Source organism: Lonchura striata, chromosome 3 (genome assembly GCF_046129695.1).
Source record: "Lonchura striata isolate bLonStr1 chromosome 3, bLonStr1.mat, whole genome shotgun sequence".
NCBI lineage: Eukaryota > Metazoa > Chordata > Aves > Passeriformes > Estrildidae > Lonchura > Lonchura striata.
The window spans coordinates 1,370-25,194 of record NC_134605.1 but is presented as its reverse complement, the minus strand read 5'-3'; the positions used below and the strand labels follow the sequence as shown (position 1 = coordinate 25,194).

Here is a 23,825-nt window from a genome sequence, read left to right as displayed (position 1 = left end):
AACAGAAAGGAAATTCTGGAGAGTTAAAAAATGTGAAATACGACCTCCTTGTTTTCTTTTCCTGAGCCACACTGGGCTGCGTGTACCCAAGGGGATCTGAGAGTGCAGAAATGTTCAGGACTCATCTTCTCATTGTTAGCTGAGAGTGCTCACCTGAACCAACCCACAGGCTGATTCCTCCTGCTCTTCGTTCCCCCTGCAGATCCAGAGTGGGTTTGGATGTAAAATCAGCACTTCCCTGTGGTGCAGAGCAGTGTCATGCTGGTCTGCCTGGCACAAGGCTTTCCATTAAAATGGCCAGCCAAGTTTCATCACTGGTATTAAAGCTGGCAGAGCACCTAGGCAAGCGTGCACCCTCCCACACGGTTTTTCTTCCCAAGGGATGGAGGATGACCTGCTTTACCAAAGTGTCAGGGCCTGCACAAGGCACTGGACTTCAGGGAGGCAAAAGGTGCTAGAGGCTATACTGGGGGAAGCCCTGTATTTCTGACCACTGACATTCCGCCCTGTGCATTTCCAGACCCTAATGGTCCAATAGAACCAGGTGGTCCCTCGATTTCCTGGAATGTCCATTAGAAGGGGCTGTACCCTATCCCTTCACCCATTATTTTCTTTCCCCAGGAGTTGCCAGTGACATTTGTCCCCAAGCTTGCCTCTTTTCCTGGGTGTTTCTTGAGGGTTTCTCCCCATCTTTGCTTTGCAGACACATTTGCCAGCAAAGTAGCAGCAACGCAGGACCAGTACGCAGATGCCTCCATCGGGAACGTCACCGGGAGCAACGCTGTGAACGTTTTCCTGGGCATTGGGGTGGCCTGGTCCATCGCAGCCATCTACCACGCGGCTCACGGACAAGCCTTCCAAGTCTCCCCTGGCACACTGGCCTTCTCCGTCACCCTCTTCACCATTTTTGCTTTTATCAGTGTGGGAGTGCTGCTCTACCGGCGGAGACCCGAGATCGGAGGTGAGCTGGGCGGGCCGCGGACTTCCAAGCTGCTCACATCCTCACTCTTTATCCTCCTCTGGCTCTTGTACATATTCTTCTCATCTCTGGAAGCCTACTGCCACATAAAGGGCTTCTAAAGGGACAATCAGAGATAGTAAATATGTGTATATCTATATATATCTATATAGAGTGATATATAGGTATAGCTATAGATATAAAGCTGTGTATAATGAACAGAGAAAGAATAAAAGAGATTTGCCATGTTCACACACCTGCTGATGGAAAGCGGCTTTGGAGCATCCTTTGAACTAGGCAGGACCCCAAAGCCGGCAGGACCCTCCCCAGGCAGCGGCCCCAGGCAGGAGCCAGGGGCAGGGCCCTTTCTGCAACTCGACAACAGGAGCGGCCGATGGCCTCCGAGCCCCTTCCACCGCTGACTCCCACCCGCCGGCCCCGGGAAGAGGATGTGAGAGCGACCGGGGTGCGCCGGTGTGAGGAAGGCCAGAGTAGCTGGTGAGAAACAGAGCAGTGGGCAAGGGAAGGAGAGGAAAGCCAGGGTTCCGATCTCCCACCGCCATCCAGCTGCCTTCGCCACTCGGGAGCAGGCCCTCGGGCCCTGCTGGAGAGGAGCGAGAGACCGAACTGAAGACAAGGGGAAACTGGGAGCTTTCTAAGGATAGAACACAAACCGTTTTCGTCATTGATTTGGGGTTGGTTTTTTTGTTTCGTTTTGGCGTGTGTACAACTAGCATCTCCCACCCACATGCCCCTCACCTTTCCCTGTCCATGCTTTGGGGGTGCACAGCCGCAGCCTCGTGTCCCGTGTCCCGAGCCGAGGCTGCGCGGAGCGGCGGGAGCCTTCCTCCCACTCCTCCGCCTCCTCGGGCATGCTGTCGTGGTACTTGTAACATTTGCATGAATGAAATGAAATCTATCTGTATATAGCATCCTATAGCGATAGTCCTTCCAACCATGTGGGTTGAGCATTGCAGATTACAAGCGTTTTCTTTTCACTGGGTTTTATTTATTTTTAGTTAGTTCAGTTTTGCCATAGGGTTTTGCTCGTTTGTTTGTTTGTTTCCTCTTAGCGGGGGTGGAAAGGATGGAAAGCTGTCCCCACTTACTGCTCGTGGCGTGGTTCCATGAGAAGCAATAACAGCCATGCAGTTGTAGGTTTTCAGGGGAGGCAAACCCACACCCCAGAGACTTCAGGCTCTGTCCTGCTGTGTGGATGGGGTGCTCTGACGTGCTGAAGGCAGCGTGAAGGCCTCCTCTGCCCACAGGAGGTGTTACACGAGGTCCCAGGGAGTGGGTGAGCAGTCTGAGGGGAACAAGCGTGGCTGACTCCCAGCACCTCACATGCTTCTGCCTTTCAAGTCGGTGGCCTCGAAGCCCTTGGCCCCCTGCTATTCCCTGTACCCCCAGAGGTGTAGTGACAGCCCCTGTTTCTGAGTGTTAAGCCATCAGGACCAGTCCCCAAAGCTGGTCCTTCCCACAGCCATTTGGAGGCAGAGTAATCCCACGTAAGGGCTGAAGGGCCGTACGAGATCTCCCACTCCACGGAGCATAGCCAGGACGCATCCCCCAGGAACAGGTTGTGTTGTGCACTCTCCAAATCTGAAATCACTGGACAGGATGAGACAGGGAGGTGTGACTGAGCATCACCCCCCTGGTGCCAGGAGTGCAGGCTGGGGTAGAGAGCCGAGCCAGGGAAATGTGGGTGTAGAGCTCCCCGTGGAGCAGACACTGGGCACTGGTGTTGAGAGATGTCTCCTGACCCAATGGCCTTTGCCAGGCTTCCTGACATTCCAGCCAGGCAAACTCCCAGCCTGCATGTCCATGGTGAGCTCTTCCCACTCAGCTGAAAACCATGTCTGATGCTTGTACCATAACCAGCTGGCTGGGGGTATTTGTACTCATCTTGAGCTATCTGTGGAAATTTTAATTAACCTGCTGTAAGGTTTTCTCTAGAAATATGAAGTTGTGGGTTTTGGTTTTTTTTTCTTCTTGAGCCTTTTTACACTTTTGATTTGTTTTGGGGCTCTTCTTTTTTGTTTCTTATTGTTTTGGGGGAAAATCAAACACAGGTGCAGGTTGTTCAGGTTTATGATTACCTTTATGTACAATGATTTCATTTTCATCTGTTTGGCTTCATTTTTTCCTTCGTGTATTGCCCACCACTATAGGCAGTGAGTCCACTAATTGTGATGATCCTTATCAATGGTACACAATGCACAGAGAAATAAAGTTTGTAATGATTCCTGATGGATCCGGTACTGCTCCTGCATATTCTCTATGGAAAACCCTTCTCTCCCCTCCAGCTGTTTCCCCTTCGTAGCCATCCTTGACTCATTGGTTTGCCTTCACCGTGTTTCTGCCTCTGGCAGGGGCAGTGGTGCCTTGGCATGGCCGCCCCTGCTCCATCCCATGCCCTTCCTCCCTCTCCATCTCCATGGTGCCTCAGGCTCGGTGTGTGCTGCGGTCCAGCCGGGGCTCACAGCTCAGGGGGATGCAGGAAACCACCCAGGGACAAAGCTGCAGGGCAGCCCACCCTGCTGGGGCCGGGAGCTGCTCCTGTGCTGCGTCCCTGGCCAGTGCTGGCTTGCCCCAGGCTTGGGGAGAGCCGTGGGTGAGCCCCCAAGGTGCCAAGCAGCTCTTCCTTCATGTGTCCTCTATGGAACTGCTCCTGCTCTCGCTACAGCCTCACAGTGACCCGTGCTGGGTTAAGCCAGCAGCTAACTATGAGGGAGAATGCAAGAGGTGCATTACCAGGGCTGGGTCCATGGGTGCCAAAGCAGATCTGAGACAGCCCACGAGGCTGGGCTGCTCTCAGGAGGTGCCTGCCCATACCTCAGTCCAGGTGCTGTGGACCATTTCAGACCCATCTGTGTCTCCACACAGCTCAGCCAGCACTGAGGAGGAGAAGTCTCCCCATGCCCAGGGATGTTGCTCTTCGCTGTATCTCATCCAGCATGCTGAGCTGTCCCCAGATAAACCCTCCCTGCAGGGCCTGGGAGGTCCTGCTCTGAGAGCTGAGCTCAAGCACCAGCCCTGGAGATGGGCCCCGGGCAAGCCCTGCCTTCCACACGGCCCAGCAGAGAGCAGGGCCGGCGCTGCCCATGTGCCTTTCCAGGCACCCATTGTGAAAGCCAAGCAGCTCTTCTCACCCAGCCATTGCATCTGCTGAAAGGTGATGGTGATTTCCCCTCGTCATTTGCTGCTTCAGAATGAATTGCCCTGGCTGAAGTAATTAACAAGTCAAATGGGACTTGTGTGGCCACTCAGGTTAGCAGACACTAAGTAACTCTTCTGCTCACAGGGCTTTCCAAAGGGAAGGATGGAGCAGTGCTTGCTTAGGACAAGGCCTAAGTCACGGGCTGAACACCAGCCCTGTCCACACAGTTGCTGTGTGCCAGCTGTGTGCTTTTGGGCACCTTTACCAGGGCTGTGCACAGTGTGACCTGAGTGTGCCCAGTGCTCGTGGAGGGGTCACGGGGCAGCAGCAGGGGATGTGCTGTTCCCAGGGGTGCCAGGCCTGCCCTTCTGCACAGTCTCCTCTTTCAACCACACTCTGCAAAGGCAGAACTGTCCTCCCGAGAAGAACCAGCACTGGCTGGCAGTGTGGGAGGCAGCAGGAGCAAGAACACCCCCGGCACAGTCACGCCTTGTCACAGCTCAGCGCCTGGACCCCTGTCCAATGCCAGAACTCTCCCATCTCTTCCTCATCCAGCCTCCCACCCTAGCCTGCACGGCGAGAACATCGAGCATCTCTGATAAAGGCCTGGGTTTATGGGCGTTGTCAGAAGCAGCAGTTCAAGCCCTTGGCCTCCAGCATTTCCCTGCCCCATTTGCTCTCACGCCTCTCATCACCCCACCAGCCGAAGGCAAACCTTTCCATGGAAAAGGACACAGCACACGTCCAAAGGACATTCAGAGACAGGAGACACCCAAATAACTCCACAGGCCGCTGCCAAGCACGTGGGGACAAGCTGAAGGAGCACACTAGTGACAGCCCAGCCATCTTGGACAAACCATACTGCCAGCTCTCCAGGGCTCAGCGGGCGGGAAGGCAAATGCCAGTGGCAGCCCGGCCGCTCAGAGACGGGCAGAGGAAAAGGAAAGAGCCGCAGTCCGCAGCACCGCGTGGCTGAGCCCACCCGGCTGCCACCTGTGCCAGGAGCTGCTCAGTGCCAAGGTGTGAACCCCTCCTCCACCCAGACGAGCCTCCTGCCCCCGTGGCACCCGTGCCAGGCAGCCGTGCTGTCCCTGGGGCGAGGGGCAGTCGCAACATCCTTTGTGCTTCTTCATCCCTGCCCCCTGAAAGGACAGAGGGGAGAAGGGAGGCCTGGAGCCCGCCCTGGTCACGAGCCTGGCCCTGAACTCTCTGCACTATTTCTGCTGTGGGCAGGGCCTGGGGAAGCAGAGCCCCTGTGTTATTGTTACAGCTATTTTTAAATTCTCGGGTAAGAATCGTCGGCGTTGGTGGCCATATACATAACTCAGGAGGAAGTTCAACCACATTCCTGGAGGGACAGAGCTGAGCATAGCCAGAAAGTGACAGAAAACTTAATGCTGGACGGTGTAATTCCAGGACAAAGCCTTGCGTTATTTTCTGTAAGCTTTGGCACCCAATCCCACCTGGAGAAACGTGTTTGCAGAGCACCAGGGACCTCTCTGGCCTCTCTGAGCATGCAGTGACCAACTACTGATGCCTATACACGTGCTCAGCACAGCTGTGGAAAAGCCTGTTTATCTTGTAAAAAAATGACTTGCACAGGAAAGCATCCAGAGGCGTCCGTATTCTTGCAAAAAGCGCCGAGGGACAATAAATACACTGAGATTCCTCACCTTTTAAGGACTTGAGCCTTTCTGCTGTTGGAACTGGAGGTGCCAAGAACCTCTTGCCAGCCAGCAGCACCCCTCCCACGGAGGGAAGGGACACTGCAGGGGAAAGGGGCCTGCCTGGCCAAGCAGGAGCTGTTACCAGCAGAGACAGGCAGGAGCTTGCTGCTGCCAGCAGGATCTGCTGCTCGTGGGGTGCCCCGAGAGCATCCAGGGAGTCTCCACAGGGCCTTGCTGTCCCTCTGGCACATCTCCAGAACACCAGCCCTGCCCCTGGGACTCAGTGCCCCCAAGGGGAGTTCACCACCCTCTCCTGCAGGCTCTGCACCGTCCCTTGGCTCCCTCCCCTTTCCCAAAGGGAATGCCACCTTGGGGCTGCCCTCAGCACAGCGGGCAGGAGGGCACTGAGGCACCCCCTGTTCCCAAAGCAGGTGCTGTGGAGCCCTGCTGGAGCTGGGTGTTCCAGTGGGATGCCCAGCACCGGAGGGCACGGGGAAGGGACAAGTGGCAAGGGGTCCCAGATGCAGAGACCTTGTTCAAGCACTGCCACAGCATGTCCCCTGCCCTGGCTGCCACGGGCACGGGCATGCACCTCGATTCCTGCACAGACACAGCACAGCCTCCAGCTTCTCTGGCTGTCCATGGGCACCAACCCCAGACAGCATTTTTATCTCTTTGAGTCAAACAGCCCCTGGTCTGTTGCTCTGCACCAGGAAAGCTTTCTGGCCCTCCCAGTACACAGCCCGCCCCAGTTCAGGCGGCAGTGGGAAGGACCATTAGTCATCCCACCTGATGTCCTCCACCTTCTGCCTCGAGCCATCTCAAGGTCCCAAAATCTACACTCTGTGACAATCCAGCTGTGGCTTGCTCTGTGCTTGCCTCCCCTGTGAAGCCTCTTCATATTCCATCTTCTCCCAAGCTCCCTGCAGAGAAGCATCCTGTGTCCCTCCCTCCTGCCCCACAGCTGGGGGTTCCCTGCGTGGGACAGATTTCCTTCCTCACTGCGCTGACACTTGTTAGCTCAGCCTTGCTGTTTGTGTCTCAAGGCAAAGATGAACCGGCCCACATGGATCTGAGCCCCTAAAACCAAGGAGTAGGCAAACTTCCACACAAACCACACAAACCCTCCTGCTCATCACCCAGGCACAGTCACAGCCACTACCCACAGGCACAGTTTTTATTGTGCCACTGTCCTTCACTCTTTAGTCTGTGGAAGATTTTTTTGCCGAATTTCCACCATTATCAAGTCCCACAGATGCTCCAACTCCACCCCCCAACCCAAACATGCCTCTCTGCTTCCAAAACAAACTAATTTGCTTTATCTGTGGGTTCAAGGCTTTTCTGCCCTTGCTTGAAATGGGCAGTTGAAGCAGAGCAAGTTGCAATGGCTTGGGTTGCTTATCCACACTTGGAGCTCCTAAAGCCTTGCAGCATATGGGAGACTGCCACAGGGCTCTCTCCCTGCACCTCCTGACCTCTTTGTGGAGGTGGGATTTATTTCTCCTCCATTACTTCCACCTCAGAGGAGTGTCTACAGATGGGAGGATGAGACCTGCATGGAACACAGCCTTGCTCTGCTTTCCTGGTGGAAATTTCCTGTCCATGGCACTGCCATCCCCAGGAGTGTGTGCCCCTCTGCCCCAGCCCACAGCCTCTGGCAGGCTCCTTACTCGAGGGGTGTGGGATTCTGGCAGATGAGCTGCTTTGCAGAGATACTTAGAAACATGCAGAAATTCCAAGTGCCCATGAAATTGCTGGGCTGGCATGGGTGAGGTTGGATCCTGGCAGTGCAAATGTGTCCAAGAGCTTGTTTGGGAGCATTAGTGGAAGGTTTCACAAACCAATAGCTTTGTGACTCCCAGGGATGTAGGGAGGTGCACAAGTGGATTTCTGCTTGTTTCCTGTAATGCTGAGATGCCTCCCTGGGCTTCAGCTCCAGCCCTGTGCCCTGCCTGGCCTCTCCTTGCAGTAGGACCTGCGGTGAGCTGGCCCTTGGCTGAACTGCCCCTGCTCAAAGGAGAACAAACTCATGCCTGTTTGTGTCTTCATTCGCTTGCCCCATGTTGCCTCCTTCATCTTGCGAGCTCTTGAGAAAAATGTGCCCATGCAGGGAGCCTTGCAGGAGCCCTGCTTGTCTTGCTCTTAATCAGGAAACACACTACTTTTTGCAGCTCGAGAGAGCAAAAGATGGCAATAATATCTCTTGCATCACAGGCACTGTGTTAGCAAGGAGGAAAATGTTATTTATTTTTTCCCTGACAATACTTATGCTACTTCTTTTTTCCATAATGCATTAAGCATTAGGAGGCACAGCTCTGCACACAGCCCAGCTCTCAAGACTACCTGTCGAGGACATTGCTCAGCAATCCAGCAGTTTTATTTGTGGACAAACGGCAGAAGGTGGTGCATTCTCCTAGGATTCCTAGCTCCTGCTGGAAGACACGCAGCCCTGCTGGCAAAGCCCACAAAACATAGATCAAGAGACAAGAGGGCACCGAGCAGACAGACCACGTTCCACCTCCCACCCCAAGGACAAGCCCACAGGATACTGCCAGCAAAAAGCAGCCAGACTGGCAGCAGTGCTGGGGAACCTTCCCATCCCCAAGGCAGCAGGTGCCCCTTGGCACTCGCTCCCACATCGCTGCAAGGGAGCGGCTCAGCGGCTCAGCATCCCACAGGCACAGCCAAAGGAGCCTCCTGGGCTCCCTGGGCTTCCTCCTGGGAGCATCAGCCAGAGAGGCCCGCAAGGAGTGGACATAATATTTCAAAGGAGAGATAAATGAGATGAGAATTAGTTAAAAACCCCTACAGTCGGGGTAATTTAGATCCATCACTTGTTTTCCGCTGTAATGAAGTGGCTCAATTACCTTGGTGCTTGAGTGACCACTCCATTTCTCAAAAGTCATTTCCACACCCTTGAACAATCTCCTCCTCCTTCTAGAGTAACCATCTCAGAAAGAAACACATCTTTCTTGGCAGAGGTGTAATCCATGTCCCTCAGGAGTGGAGGGACATTCAGGCAGGGAGCTGCTGGACACTCCCCACAGAAAGAGTGTCCAGCTGTCCCAGAGGTGCTCCCCACAGCAAGAGTTCCCAGGACCAGTGGGATGCAGGAGGGAAGGAGCTCAAAGTGCCTCGCTGGGCCTGAAAGGTGGTGGGGACAGCTGGTGGCTGGATGCAGCCTGTGAGGGGAGGCAGGCAGCAGGCGTGTGCTGAGTCTCCTCACGGGCACCCCATGCCAGGGTGGTAGCTGGGGACAGCACTGCCAAGGCAATTTGTCTTCTGGGATTTTGGATGTGCTCCAGAAGGAATGGCTGTCGCTTTCCTGCTCTCCTCTGGCAGCCACCAATGTGCCCCTGCTCAGCAGCCCAAGGGGAGCTCCCCTGGCCCCCGGAGCAGCACGGGGCAGGCAGGCAGGAGGAGGCTGTGACCACCCTTCCTGACGCACCCAAAGCCACCTGCCACCGTCATCCTGTCACCCATCACCCTGTGTGTGTCCCCCTCACAGCCACAAGGCACTCTCGGGCAGACAGACGTCTTGTGCAAACCTTGACAGAGAGAGAGAGAGATCTCTGACAGCCCAACCAGCCCCCTGGTCCCCCAGCAGGGACAGGGCAGGCACACCCCGGCTGGACAGAGCCAAATTATCCCAAAGCTGGGCTGAGAGTTTGCAGGAGAGCTGGTTTGCCTGGAGAGAGAAGCCAGAGCATGGGTCACAAATTGAACTCCCCCTTCCCTCTGCCACCTGCGCCGTGCTTGGCCACAAGCTGGCCCTGCCCAGCTGGTGCCCTGAGCTGAGGGTCACCCCCGGGCTCAGGGCAGCTGGAGCCCCCCGGTCTCTCTCTCTGTCACAGTTCCTCACAAATTCAATGGCACAATGCAGCTACACTATTTGAAAAGCCATAATATTTGTTGGTACGACTCTTTTATTACTGTCGATTTATATATATATTTGTTGATAAAAGAGGTCATCTTGGGAGACACTTCCAGTCTACTGGGAAATAATTGTCCGATGCTGTATATTCTGTACATGCTGTATAAACAAAACAAAATATGTAAATCTCAGTGTTGGTGGACTCGGAGGCAGTGCTGCAGGGGGATTGGGACCAGCGAGGCCAGCGCGGCTGCCAGCGGAGCCCCGGCCCGGGGCAGGGCCTGGCCACGGTGCACGGGCAGCCTGCGGCTCCCTCGGTGCTTTCCCCACGCAGAACGCTGGCCGAGGGCATTTCACTCTGCCTCCCCCCAGGGTGGCCGGGGCGGCCTGGCCCGGGCCCATCGGGGGCTCGCAGCACGCCCGGGCTGCCGGCCGCCCGCTCCCAGCCCGGCACGTCTCTGAGCCCGGGGTCCGAGGGAGCCCTTCCCCAGGGAGGGCGGCCGGTGAGGGCAGGGACCGGCTCCGAGCATCTCCAGCTCCTTCCCAGCCGCCCTCCCTGCCGGGCTCTCCAGCAGCACAGCTGGGACCTCCTGACCCGACACACGCCGTCAGAAAACCTGTTTCATATTCTCCGTGCTATCAGTCTACAACTTTTGAAATTATTGGACACAGTCGTGGTAGCCTAAAAGTTGTGCTGAGCTCATATATTTTTATATTTGTGGTGTTTTCCTATCAATAGAGAGTAGTGAACCCTATAGCTGAAAGTGAACTATTCAAAATAAATATATGACTGCAGAAAATATTTGTAAAAATAATTTATTTTAAATATTCTGCCAAAGATAGCTCTCTAATGATCTGTAAGATGTCGTTTCTCTCTTTTTGCTCTGAATGTCATTGTGAAAGGACCTTTCTCCCCATATCTTTTGAAGATTTTTTTTTTTTTTGTATCTTTAAGGGCAAAGAAATACTCCAATGATTTTTTTACTAGAGCAGTAAATAGAGTAGCAGGGAGGCACGAGAGAACTCTGCAAAGGTGATAAACAGGATCCAGTAAGAATCTGAGCTCCGGTTTCTCCCGTAGTTCCTCTGGCTGACAGGGCCAGCTGTCCAGCAGGAAGACCTTGGCTGCTGCTGCTGCTGCTGTGGCTGCTGTGTGGCTTACCCAAAGGGGAGAAATCTCCCGAGAATCCCTTCCCCAGCCCTGGGGCATTTGGAACCCCTTGCACCCAATCTTAGCCTCTCCATTACGTGTGGGCACCATTTATTAGCCCTGAGCAGGCCCCGTGGCACATGGGGAACCCTCACCCAGAGCTCTGTGGGGCTTCAGTCCAAAGCCATTCCCTCCCTGCTGCTGCCAGCAGCCCTGAACCATGGCACAGGGAATCCTGCTGGCATCCAGGTCTGTCCCTGCCTCACCTGGGGACGGGGCAGGGGACACCCGGCCACCAGGGCACACTTCAGCAAGAGGAGCCATCCCTGCAGGTACCCAGCTAAAACAGGGCAAGTACAGCCTTTTACCATGGAGAAGCTGCCTAGACTAGCCTTTGAGAAATGACTAGGGTTATTTTTTTTATTGTAGAGAAAATCTTCTTTCCCTTCTTCATTTCTCCCTTTTGAAAGAACTTTTCAATACTAGGGAAAGCCTTCATTATCTTCTGTGATCCCCAGGTCTCCTGCAGTGGAAATAAATCCTCAGCCACCTCCGTTAGGCTCCACCACTTCAAAGAGATTTTTGGCTCAGATTTTTTTCTTTCTGAGCAAATTCACAATTTCTTAAATGTCTTGGTCATAAAGGTCTGGAGGAATTAATTGGTAAAAAAAGGAATCAAAGCCCTGTTCCAGTGAATGTGTTTCCACAAGCAATTCAGCTTTTGATTCCCTCAAGGTCAGGCACGTGTGTAAGTGTTTTACTGGGAAGGGAGGAGGGAAAAGCCGTTTCCAGGCCATAGGTGTGATGGGTGTGACGGGAGCACTGCTGCCATGGGGCGTGGGTGGCACACGGGGAGAACCTGCCAGGGGTCTTGTTCCTCTGGGCTCCCTGAACCCGGGGCTGTGCAGCTGCTGCGCCGCAGGGAAACGCACGCGAGCCAGGGAAGACAATGGTGAGAAGAATTGGGTTTCTGATCACTGTGCATTTTGTTAATTAGTGAATTCAAATAGTTTTATTTTTACCAAAAACAGATAATCTTTATTCCAGTAAAGACAACTGTTGACTTGAGATATATATAAATATATATATATATATTATTTGAATGGTTTATATCCTGTTGCTCTAACTACATAAAATGGAAACATGTTGCAAGTTGTGTCATTTCAATATACAAAATAAATGACTTTTCCCTGCATGCTGCCTGGGTATGTTGTGATTTGAATTAAGAGTTATATTTGAATTGCCTTATTCAAGAGGTTGTATGTTACCTAACTGGGGAATGACCTGGCACTGTTCATCACATTACACGTGTACTCGATGCTGTGTTTTGTCAAATTCAGATGAGTTGTCTGTCATCTGTGTATTTTGTGGGAGATCTTTTATCTTGTTAAACTGTGATATGTAAACCTTCATTGCCTGAAATAGTCACAGTTGTATAAATCAGTGTCTTCAGCTGTTTTCCTAATTTTAACACAATTCCTAACACAAAATATAGATGTTTGTAAATTCTTCATTCATTTGGTCTGTTTTTATGTATGAAGCTTTTTTAATCCGGCAAAGCAGTAAGACAAGGCAGCTTTCCCGGAATTTTTCAGTCAAGGCTCAGCTACATTTCTCTCCCTCGCCAAGAGGCAAGGACCGATTTGCAGCAGGAACAATTGGCGTTCGGGCTGCGTTTATCGCTGTTATCTCTCCCGGCCCGGCGGGCCACTAAGGGGCGGGACGCGGTGATGGATGACGAGCCAGCCGTGCGCTCCCGCGGCGACAGCGCTGCGGGACCGCGGGCGCTCCGCTCCGCTCCGCACGCCTTCCCGGCCCCGCACGCTGCGGGGAGGGAGCGGACGGGTCCCTGCAGACACACTCGGCTGCGAGAGCAGACCCCGCCAGGAGCCCCGGCCTCTCCCCGCGGCCCCCGCCCGCCGCTGCCATCGTTCTCTGCCGCCGGCACCTTCCCCCTCCGCTCTCCCCGCGGCCCCCGCCCGCCGCTGCCATCGTTCTCTGCCGCCGGCACCTTCCCACTCCGCTCTCCCCGCGGCCCCCGCCCGCCGCTGCCATCGTTCTCTGCCGCCGGCACCTTCCCACTCCGCTCTCCCCGCGGCCCCCGCCCGCCGCTGCCATCGTTCTCTGCCGCCGGCACCTTCCCCCTCCGCTCCCCCCGCAGCCCCCGCCCGCTCCCAGCGCCGGCTGCAGTGCCGCGCTCTGCCCACACGGCGGCAGCACCGCCGCGGCTCTGGGGCCGGGCTGGGCTCTTTCCCGAGCAGCGGGTGGGGTCCCTGCGCCACCCCCGGGGGTCGCACGGAGAAGCCGCTCCCGTGCTACGGCCGAGGGTCAGGGGGAAAACATGAACAGTCCTGGTGGAAACCGATGGAAAAACAAGTTTGGCTCGGTTTTGGACTTGACATGTCCCCCGTGACCCCCACCTGGTCCAGGTGTTTTGCCTTAGGAAATAAGAACAGGAGACAGAAGGGGGAATAGAGAAAAAGATAATTCATTACCCCAGAAGGGACGAGTTTATTTCTCTTGATTTCCTGATGCACCTGGAATGATTTGGGTATCAGGAGGCACCTGGGAGCCTCTGTTTGTGTCCTGGGCGGGGCCGTGGCTATAAAAGGGGTAAAGGCTGGAGGAAGGGGGGTCCAGGGGGGAGAGGAGCAGTGGCTGGGATCGGCGGTGCCCTGGGCATTTGCATCTGGGAGCGGCCGCCGGTTTCCCGATGGGAGCCCTGGGAACGGAGCTCGGAGTCCGTGAGAGATGCGAACGCTGCAGCTGGAGCGCTGAGAATGGAGGCTCTGCCGAGAATGTCGTCTGGTGAGTCTCCCGATGTCCCGTAGCTAATGCTGTGCTGGCACCGAGTCGCCTCATTGCGATTTAAACTCTCTTGAAAGACGCTGAAATTACAAACTGAACTACAAAATGTACGTGGGAAGCTTCGTGTCCCTAAGGAAATGCTTTAGGGATGTGCAGCTTCTGAGCTGCAGCAACAATCCCCGCTCCCACAGAAACCTGCTGGGCCGTGGTTCTAGGGCAAGGGTGCCAGAAATGTGGCACCTTCAGTGCCACCCTAACAGGGATTTCCCTGGGAGCTCTCAGGCTCGGGAGGAAATGGTGTTCCTGCCCCTCTGGGAAAGCAGGGAGCGGGATCGGTGCTGCAGCTGTGTCTTTTTCCCGCTCTCCGCAGCTGTTCCAAGGATGCCCTGGAGTGCTCTGGCTCACGGCAGGATAATCGATCCGTGTGCCTGGGTGCGCAGCTGGGTCAGTCACTGGGCTCCCGTGGAACCCCTGAGGTTGGAAAAGCCCTTCGTGCTGCTGAAATGGCCCCAGGACAAACCTTCCCAAGCTGGAAGCAAAGCCAGGGGCAGGGAGGGAAATCCAAGAGGGTGGTGGGAAGGGCTTTCTCCCAGCTCTGGACGCCCTCAAGGCAGGGGTGATTTCTAAGTGTTGTTAAATGCTGCAGCAGCTCTGTCCCTACGTGAGAGCTGCCTCAGCTTGGGCGAGTGTGAGGATGTCCAGCTCTTCCTCAGGGCTTGGAGCACGGCAGGGTGCAGAGCTCAGGTTAAATCTTGTTTAAACACTTTTAATATCAAAATGCATTCCAATAGGGACTTTGAGGAAATAACACACGAAAGTCTGTTGCAAGCATAGGTCCCAGCTGCCTTTATTAAAGATCCACGTTGACGGATGTTTTGTCAGACCACTCTGAGGCCAGAATGTGTCCAAAAAGCTTCACTAACCCCTTGTTCTTCTGCTGGTAGGGCAGCGTCTGACCCCAGGTCTCGGGGGCTGCGTGGAGAGTCCTCCCTGGAGCAGGTTCACCCCGTGAGGATGAGCCACAGAGGTTCAGTTCTTGGAGCAGGTGAGGATCTCTTTTACTTAGTAATTGCTTTTGCTGGTTTTAATGTCACAGCTCCGGTGTTCCTTCATGCATTGTGCCCTGCAACAGCACTCACAGCTCCTGTGCTGGGCAGGGAGCAGTTCTCCTGTGGGAAATGGACTTGCAGAGAATTGTCAGAGTTTGACAGGAGGTTTACATAGTATGTATCTGAATGGAAAATTTGAGATAAGAAATGCTGACTTAGAAATGCCATGGAATAGGACAGACATTGTTGAGAGAGAAATGGAACTGGAAACAAGTTTTAGAGGATGAGTTTGTAAATGAGACTAGATACTTTAGAGAAATAGAACTATGAGAGATGCATTGTAATAAGATTCATGAGGGGTAATTTTTGTGTGTAACAAAAACACTGGTCAGTTGCTCTAAACAACTTCCCTCCTTTACTGGACACATCCTGCAGTGGGACCAGACTCCCCTCACCCTGGAGGAATTCCCTGCTGCTCTGGAGAGGGGGTGAAGCCAAAGCTTAGGAGCAGAGGAAAACCACCAAACCAGGGCCATTGTGTCTGTGGTGCATCCAGCACCAAGCTTTTTCCAAGCTCCCAGCACTGACAAATCTAAACAGGACAATGCCCATTCCTTCACTCCTCCAGCTCTCCCCCACACCTCCCCTGCTTCCCCTGCTCTTCTCCTCACTGTGCCAAGCTCCTGCATCTCCCTGCCTCTCCAGCTGCAGCCCAGCTTGTCCTGGCTGTGCCTGATAAAATAGGGGCCTGAGACTTTTCTAGCAGCAATCAATTCTCTTCAAGAACACAAAGAGCGTGCAATGCAGAAGAATCTTTAGGAAATAAATCCAAATAAGGGACTCCGTCTTCCTGCTTTTCCTGTAGTTCTCCTTCCTGGTTTCACCTGGCCTGGAAGGATGGGCATGGCCTGTATTTATCATATGAAAGTGGTGTTACTAAATCTGTCCAGAAGTTCTGATTACAGACACTCATTTTCTGCCAGAAAACATTTTCATTTCATTCTTTTCACCCAGGATGGCTCTTTGTGGTCTCAGACAGTGTTCCCTGGGAGGAAGGGCAGCCTTTGCCTCGCCTGTGCAGCTCAGGTGGATGTGACAGAACTGGTGTGGCCTGACGAGGCATGAGCAGCTGTCTGTGCACTGGAGTGCCTTGAAACCTTTCTCTGTGAGGTTTTGGACACGTTTCTCTTTGGGATTTCTGGTGACACAGCACCCAGGTATCCTTTCCTTTGTATAAAGTCCAGTGGTAAAGGATTGAATGACTGACAAGTGGGGCCTGAGATAAAAATGGTTCTGTTAAAATTAGGCTAAGAATTAGGCAATAAGAAAAATTAGCTTCCTTTTAATGTATGAAATAGTTAGGAATAAAAATGCTGGAAAAGGGCACTTTTATATTTGAATTGGTGTCCCTTCTCATGGATAAAATCCCATCGTGAGCAATCACAGCAGAAGTGTGAAAGTGGGATCATTTGACTTCCACAGTGGATTTATGCTCTTTTCCTCCTCTCAGGCTAGGAAAAATCATTAAGCTCCTCCCGTCTTTGCCAGAAGCTTCAGCGTTTAAGCAGCCAAAGCCAAGAGGCTTCAGCACCAGGGGTGTGCACTGGAGGGCTCCTGGTCCTGCCCACATTGTGGGGTAAGTCAGAGGAACGCAGGGTTCCCCTTTTCCTCTCTGCTGGGATTAACTGCCTCGGGAATGCCATTTCTGACAGCCCGGCCCTACCCCTGTGTGCTGGGAAAGGGCAGCAGGGAAGGGGCAAATGCCAGAGTTCCCTGGGGATGCTGGAGTTGTGGTGTTTGGCTGTGCCCAGGGGGGCAGGCTGGGCATTGTTGTGCACCCAAGGGCTGGTCTGGGGCTCGGAGCCCGGGGAGCCGAGCTCTCGGTGCATTCCCAGCTCTGCCAGCTGCTGCAGGGCTGGGTGGCAGCCTCTGCTGGGGCTGGGGCAGGAGCTGCAGGGGAGGGCTGGCAGGATTTGGGAGCAGAGGGAGGAAAATGAGGAACGCTGCTGTCAGTGCAGCCGTGCAGGGCGCCGGGATCTGGGTTCAGCTCCAGCTCTCCTGGGGTTCAGGGTGCAGGGGCAGAGGGACTGGGTTTATCTGTGGCTTTCCAGGCCAGCAGGAACAAGGGGAACGTGGGGCCAGAGCTGTGTCCCATCGGGCTGCGCTTCCCTCTGAGCACAGAATCTGGGCTGAGGTGAGATTGCTGCGAGTGCCCCGTGAGCAATGCAGGGAACTCGGAACTGCATCCGCTGCTGGGAACGCTGCCTGAGCTCTGCTCAGGCTGTGTCTGTGAGGAGTGGGATTTGGGCTGCAGAGCTGCTGCTGGGCACAAAAAATGGAGTAAATCCTCTCCAGGGACGTGCAGTGAAGGACGGTGCAGCAGGGAAGGGGAGTCTTTACAAACTCTATGAGTATTTCTCCCAAAATTGGGAGAAATGGGGTGGAGCAGAGATGGGGGTGGTTTGGTTTTGTCTGGGCCGGTTATTCCTTGCACAACATTTTAAATCTGTTGTAGGATTTACTCTCCAGTATCTTTCTAACAAAAGCTGACAGAAATTTAGGTCCAGGGTTAGAAGTTGGGTCCATTCGCTGCAAAACCTTGCCCAGGCTGGAGGACCGGGGTGATGGCCGCTCTCAGCAAAGGTTACCTATGAATACCGTGTCAGATTTCCCTCGGTGCTGGGCAGGACAGGTGAGGTTTGGATCAGGAATTCTGCAAACAAGGCCTGTGTGATGTTGGTTTCTTGTGTTTTTCAGGGCGCCAGGGCTGGCACAAGGACTCGTGCAGGTGCCGCTCTGGCACCGGAGCCGTTGCCCTGTGGAGCCGTTTCCAAGGTGTGATTATGGAACATCTGGGAGGCCGTTTCTGGAATTCCATTTGCAGCTGGATCTCGCTCCGAGTGCAGCAGCCCCGGGCAGGGTTCCGAGCCTCCAGGCTCCTGCTGGCCCTGGTGCACTGGGGCTGGCACTTTGCAGGGGGGTGGAGAGGCTCCGTTCCCGTGTGTGTCCCAGCGCCGCCGAGCTGCGGATCGAGCTGGCCGAGCCCCTGGCGCCTTCTGCTCTTCCCATCCCCACGTCCCCCCTCTCTCTGTATTAAAAACAATTATTGATGGGTTTGTTAAGCATTTGTTGCATATATTAATGTAAATAAGCTGTTATCGTTAGTAGTATTATCATTATAATGATTAAAATGTATGATTTTGTTATAAGATTTCTTCACTTTGGTGTTAAATTTTACTTATTAAATAAAATGTTACGTTTTATTAGTTATTCTTATTTTTGATGTTTCTTAAAGTTGTACATTTTTATAAATAAATTTTGAGTGATTAGATAAATTTATACATTTTATTTAAATGTTTATGTTTGTGTGTTAATAAAAGAAAATTTATTGTCGGGTTTTTTGTAATACTGCGTGTTTAATATTTTTGATAGCTATTAAAAAGTTATTTAGTGTAAGGGATGTAGAATTAGCTTGTTTACTTAGAAAATATTTTAATTTATTTAATTGTTTTAGGGTTGTTAAATAATAGGTGGTATAAAAAGTGATGCTACCATTTTTAAGTTTCAAGGCTTAAAATTACTTTTATATTTTGATTACTATTGATGGATAAATGATTTTTTTGTTTCAAACTGGTAATTATTTTCATATTAAGAGTTAATAATGTAAGAGTTTTTAAATTATATGGATTATTTGTAATGTTTTTTATTGGTATATTAAGTAAGTAAAGAATGGATTTTTTTGAGTGGTGATAGATAAATACAAAGTATCTAAACTTGAAACATTAGTTAAAGTTACTTAAATGTTTGTTTTAGGTTGGTTAAGTGGTAAAGTGATAATTAAAAGTAAACAGAGTAGAAGTATAATATCTGAGAATTTTATAATTTGTAAGTTATTAAATAATTAGATTTTTACAATATTATTGATTTTTATATTTATAAAGAAAGCTAACATTTATAGTTTTTGTGGGTGTAGTACAAGATGTTAGGTGTAACTTGCAATTCTTGTGTCATTTACATTTGTGTAACTTACATTTGTATTTACATTGTGTCATTTATGTTTGTGTTTACTTTGGTTTTTTTATTTATGGAGTGGTGAGTGTGTTTTTTGTGTCATCTGGTTTTATGTTCCTTATTGAAATTTACTTGGGTTTTTGTACTTGCTGAGATATAAGTAAACTTTATGTTTTGATATGAGAAATAAGTATTGTTAAGTTTTGTTTTCTAAAATTGTATAGAGATTTGCAAGATAATGGCATAAGTTGTCATGATTATAACTTTTTAGTTTTAAGTATGAAGAAATATAAGAGTAAAATAATGTATGTAGTAAAGAAGAAATTGATAATTAGGAATTACTTAGATAATATCTATAATTAGTAACATAGGTGGAATTATATAATTAGTAAGTATTAAAAGATTGTACATTATTTAAGAGTTTATAACAGTTGATAAATTTTAAATTAGTGGAAAGTTGTATAAATATGAGTGGATAATGATTTCTTAAGTTTATTTTTTAAATAAGTTTATTGGTTATATTGATAAAGATAAATTGTTAAGTTAAAAAAATTTTAATTTTATCTTTGGTGTAGAAAGTTTTTGGGTTTGTTGTTAATTATTTAATTTATGTAGAGTTAGGATTTGGTTACAGTTTAAATTTTAATTGGTGGATGTTACTTTTTATATTATATTTTTATATAATGTTTTAAAAACTAGTAGTTAAGAATAAAAATGTTAGGATTAAAGCTTAATTACATTTTAGAAGTTTTTCTAGAATAGAGATGCTTTGAATATAGTAAACTTTTTTTTAAAGATTTGAAAGTGGTTATGGACAGGATTGTGAGTTTGGATTTGGATATTGAGAGTGTGAAGGTGGAGGAAATGTATGAGAGAGCGATTACTTAGTGTGAAACTTAGAAAAAGAAATTAATGTTGTAGTTGGGTTTTATATTGAAGTGTTTTTGTAATAATAACTGAGGAAAGTGATAAAATTAACAGTTTGGAGGAGGTTTTTAATGGAATTTCATTTTTCTTTTTTTTTAATTTTGAAAAATATTTAAAATTCTGAGATAACACAAGGTTAAATTATAGAGTTAGTATAGAGATTAGTTAGAGAGTTAACTTGGTTTAAGGTGTATAAATAGAGAATCAAAAAAGTAGGATTTAGAAATTTTATGTGTCTTTTAGATAACTATATAAAGAGACTATAGAAAGTTGGTTGTAAAATTATAATATTCTATAAATAATGTTTATTATAAAAAATAATATATTTGTATTACATAATTAGTGTATTAGTAGTAAGTGTTTGAAGTTAGGATAACTTTTAAAAAATATTTATATATTAAGGAAATAGAGTAAAATTTCAAAATAGTGTGATATTAATAGTAATCTTTTGCATTATTTATAAAAGATAAAAAGAGATTGTAATGAAGAACAGAATTTTTTATGAAATTGATGATATAAAACACTGTATTTGTTTCACTTCTGAATAGGTGTTTGTTAGTGTTTTATTTTTTTATTTTGTTTTAATTGGAGTTGTTTTATTTTTTTTAAGAAAATTTACCATATACTGTATAGTTTAGATAAATGTTTTTTAATAAAATTTAGAAGTTATATTTAATAACATTTAAATTTAGACTGAATGAATTTTAATAGTAAGGAATAATAAACATAATTTTAATAGAATATTAAAGTAATAAAATGAAATTTTAAAATATTTAGACTTTAATGTAGTGAAATTTAATTTTGTTTGATTTTATTAATACTTGACATTGAAGGTTGTTATTTATAAATATTGAAGGTTTTTTAAGTCTTTTGGTTTTAGAGAAATTTTAGATTGTTGAGATATGATTATTACTTATATCTTTACAGGGTGGTTTTATTTATTGGGAGATATGTTTCTTAGTAAAAGATTTTTATTTATGTTACATTTCAAATGGTACTAATTTGTATAGTGGGGTTTTTTTTAAATGTAGGTTATTAATTAGATTTCTTTTTTGTGGGCTTTGACAAATACTTATTCATACGGTTAGGCTTTTCTATATTTGAAGTATGTTTTGATGGTTTTTGTTTTTTAAGAGTTTTTGATTTAGAATTTGAAGAGTATTTGGCATTTGGAAGAAATAAAATTGGGGTTTTTTTGGATACGGTCGAGCTGTATTTTTAGTGTTAGCAAGGACTAGTTTTGGTACGTTATTTTGATTTTTTTGTTTGCTTACGGGGAGGGTCTCCTGTTAGATGTGGAAGCCTGAGACTGGCACAAGGACTTTTTATCTAATGCTTGATGAGTCTGTTTTATGGGGAGGAGGTGTTATTTTAAGTTTTATAAAATACACTGAGAATTAGTTAAAATCATGGAAGAAACATTATGGTAATTAAAGGGTGCTACGTTTGAAGAGCTATAAATCTTTTTAAATACCTGCTTGATGTAAGGTGAGCTTAATCTCCTTTTTCTGCCCCAGAAAGCATCGGGCACATCCACATCGATGGCACCACCTCTGCCCACTGCTCCTGCTCCACCCGACCAAAAGCAAGAGCAAAAGTTGGTTGGGCTTTAAGAACTTGCAATAACTTTGAAGCAAAATAAATCCCATTTTCCCCTGTGTTTTTTCCTTTCAGGTGCTGCACTCACCTCTGCGGACACGCACCGAGCTCTCGCTGCAGGAACCCGTCAGGCCTCGGTGGCTGTGAGTTCATGTTCTTCTCCCTGGGGAAGAGGAGAAGAATGTGATTAAATAAATAATTAATTAAATAATTAAATAATTGCTGAGGAATTGCAGAAATGTTTTCTGGAGCCTTTCCCCTTCGGTGCCCCTGTGCTGTGTGGGACACGGGCAGAGGAGCCTCGGGCTGGAAAGGGGCAGGAGAAAGGCAAAGGGACCCCCCGGTGTCCCCAGGGCACCGTGGGGACAGAACGGACACTGCGCGGGCACGGGGAGGCGAGGAGTGACAGTCTGGGCCAAAATCCCAGCTCACCCCAGGGAAATTAGTGAGGGACATTTTGGAGGGGAAAGCTGAGGTCACGAGTTCACCCAGCCCGGCCACGTTGTGTTTGCGCAAAGAGGCACCAGAGGTGAAGGTCAATCCTGAGCCAACCCTGCTCAACCTCTAAGTCCCAGAATAAATCCTACAAGCTGCCCACTGAGGGACTAAAAATACATAAAAGAGAACCAAGAGCATTCCGAGAGCAAACCAGAAGGTTCCTGGGAATCCCGTGGCAGTGTTGTCACAGCCTTTTTGACAGAGCTGTAAGATTTTTATTTCAATGCTGCGTTTCTCTCCTGGGATCATTCACTCCGTGGGCTGTGGGGATTTTTCGGGTTTGAACTCCCTCACGGTGGCCCTGACACTGCTCAGAAGCTGGAGGAAGAGCAGAGCCAGTGCTCCTGGCAGGGGCAGGGAGTTTTCCCCCAGAGCAGATCCAGCAGCTGCCCTCCAGCCCGGCCAGGAGGGATCTGCTTTGGCTCCTGCAGGGACAGAACGTGTTCAGGTGCTCCAGGTGACATTCCAGCAGCCTCATCTCCCATCCCTGTTCCTGCCCCTCCTGCTCTCAGCTCCTGCCCCACCAGCTGTGCCAAGGGAATTTGTCCCACCAGCAGCAGGGGAAGGACAAGAGCTCCCACCCTGGCACTTGGATTGTCCCGCTGGGGGATGCTGCCTGCTGGGATTTAGATCATTCCATACATTTGGCTGCTGAAATTTCCCAGCCCAGCTTTAGCACAAAGATTGTTCTTTGTATGGTGCCTGGATTTGGGGTTCAGTATCAGCTTTGCTAGTTCAGATGAATTATACCCACAGCCCCAGGTTCCCTGCTGAATTCCTGCTGGAATAACCTGACAGTGCCTCGTGGAGATTGGAAATTCCCATGCAGAGCTGCCACTTTAGCACCAGCTGTGTCAGGAACCAGCAGAGGTTCCAGGGAAGCTCAGTGGGATCAGGACAAGGACAGGTCTCTATTCCACAGAACTTGCTATTTAAAACCCTCATCCCCCAGCCCCAGGGATGTGTCTGGGGTCACTTGACAGAGTTCCCTGGAATTCAACTGATTTCACTCCCCGGAGCTCAGGCTCCAGTTGATGTTTTAAAGCAGGACAAGGCAGTGGCTGGATGAGCTCCCGGCCTGTGCTGAGGCAGAACATCTCTCCTGCAGAAGCTCAGCTCCTTTCAGAGCCTCGGCAGTGGCCTCTGCATGTCCTTTCCCCTCAGGAAAGGGATGCACATCCCTGCCTGCAGCACATCTCCAGTGGGACCCACCTGTGAGAGTTTTCCATCCCTTCTGCACCTCCAGCTGGCTCCCTGGAAATCTCCAAACATAATTTCACTCCAACCTCTGATTTCAAGGCATCTCCAAGGCTCTTGCTTGGCATTTAGTACCTGTGAAGGAAGATTGCCTTGGCTGAAATGCTGCTGGTGAATGATAGGCTCCGGCTGGAAAAGAGGGAGGAGATTTGGGGTGGCTGGAACATACCTGGCAGCTGTGTGGGAGGTCAGAAACAGGGATTGCCGTCAGAGCCCCTCTGCAAACGGCCCGTGCCTCCATTCCCAGGTAATGCCAGCCGTTCCCTGGGGTCCCTGTGGGCTGTCGGTGGCGTCTGTCCGGGCTGAAGCATCCCTGCGTGCCTGTGGGGAGCAGCCCCTGGCCGAGGAGCCGCGGGCAGCCCTTCAGCCGTGTCCGTGCCAGCGCTGTCCCGTGCGCCGGTGCCCGTGCCGGGACGTGCGCTCGGCACGCTGCGAGCCACGGGCAGGGCACGGCAGCTCCCGCCCCGCAGAGCCAAGGACAGGAGGTGCTCTCTGCCCTTCGGAGCTCCGGCTCCTCCAGCCCCGCACCGGGCACAGCCGGAGCGGGAGCAGCGGCCCCGGCGGAGCGGCCGCTCCCGGCCGCGGCGCCGCAGCCCCGCTCGTCCGGCGGGGCTCCCCCGGGGATGCGGACACGGGGCGGGGGAGGCGGGCGCTGCTGCTCGCAGGGGAGCGCGGTGGCCACGGGGCTACCGGGGCGGCGGGGCTCGGCATCCCGCGGGGCTGCGGGGCGGCTCCGTGTCCGCCCGCGGGGCCGGAGGCGGCGCTGCGGGAGCGGCGGTGCCGATGGGGTCCCGGCCCCGACGCAGCCCCGGCTCCCCGCGGCCACAGCGAGAACGGGACCCGAGCCCCGGCGGGACCCGAGCCCCG

At 50.5% G+C, this 23,825-nt stretch overlaps 1 protein-coding gene and 1 long non-coding RNA gene across 3 annotated transcripts in view; one reads left to right on the top strand and one right to left on the bottom strand.

Moving 5' to 3' along the window:
• Nucleotides 1-12,322, top strand: part of SLC8A1 (solute carrier family 8 member A1) — a 110,770-nt gene extending 98,448 nt beyond the window's left edge. For both annotated transcript variants that reach the window (XM_031504207.2, XM_021538614.2), the window contains exon 8: nt 704-12,322. In XM_031504207.2, coding sequence (XP_031360067.1) covers nt 704-1,080 — 377 coding nt within the window. In that variant the 3' untranslated portion in view covers nt 1,081-12,322. The remainder of the gene's footprint in view (nt 1-703) is intronic.
• Nucleotides 12,323-21,103: 8,781 nt separating this feature from the next.
• LOC144246026 (uncharacterized) lies at nt 21,104-23,552 on the bottom strand. The gene is made up of 4 exons (XR_013339630.1): nt 23,128-23,552; nt 22,914-23,033; nt 21,292-21,366; nt 21,104-21,170 (listed from the first exon to the last, which is right to left on the bottom strand). It is a non-coding gene; the product is annotated as an uncharacterized LOC144246026 (long non-coding RNA).
• Between the last annotated feature and the right edge of the window lie 273 nt (nt 23,553-23,825).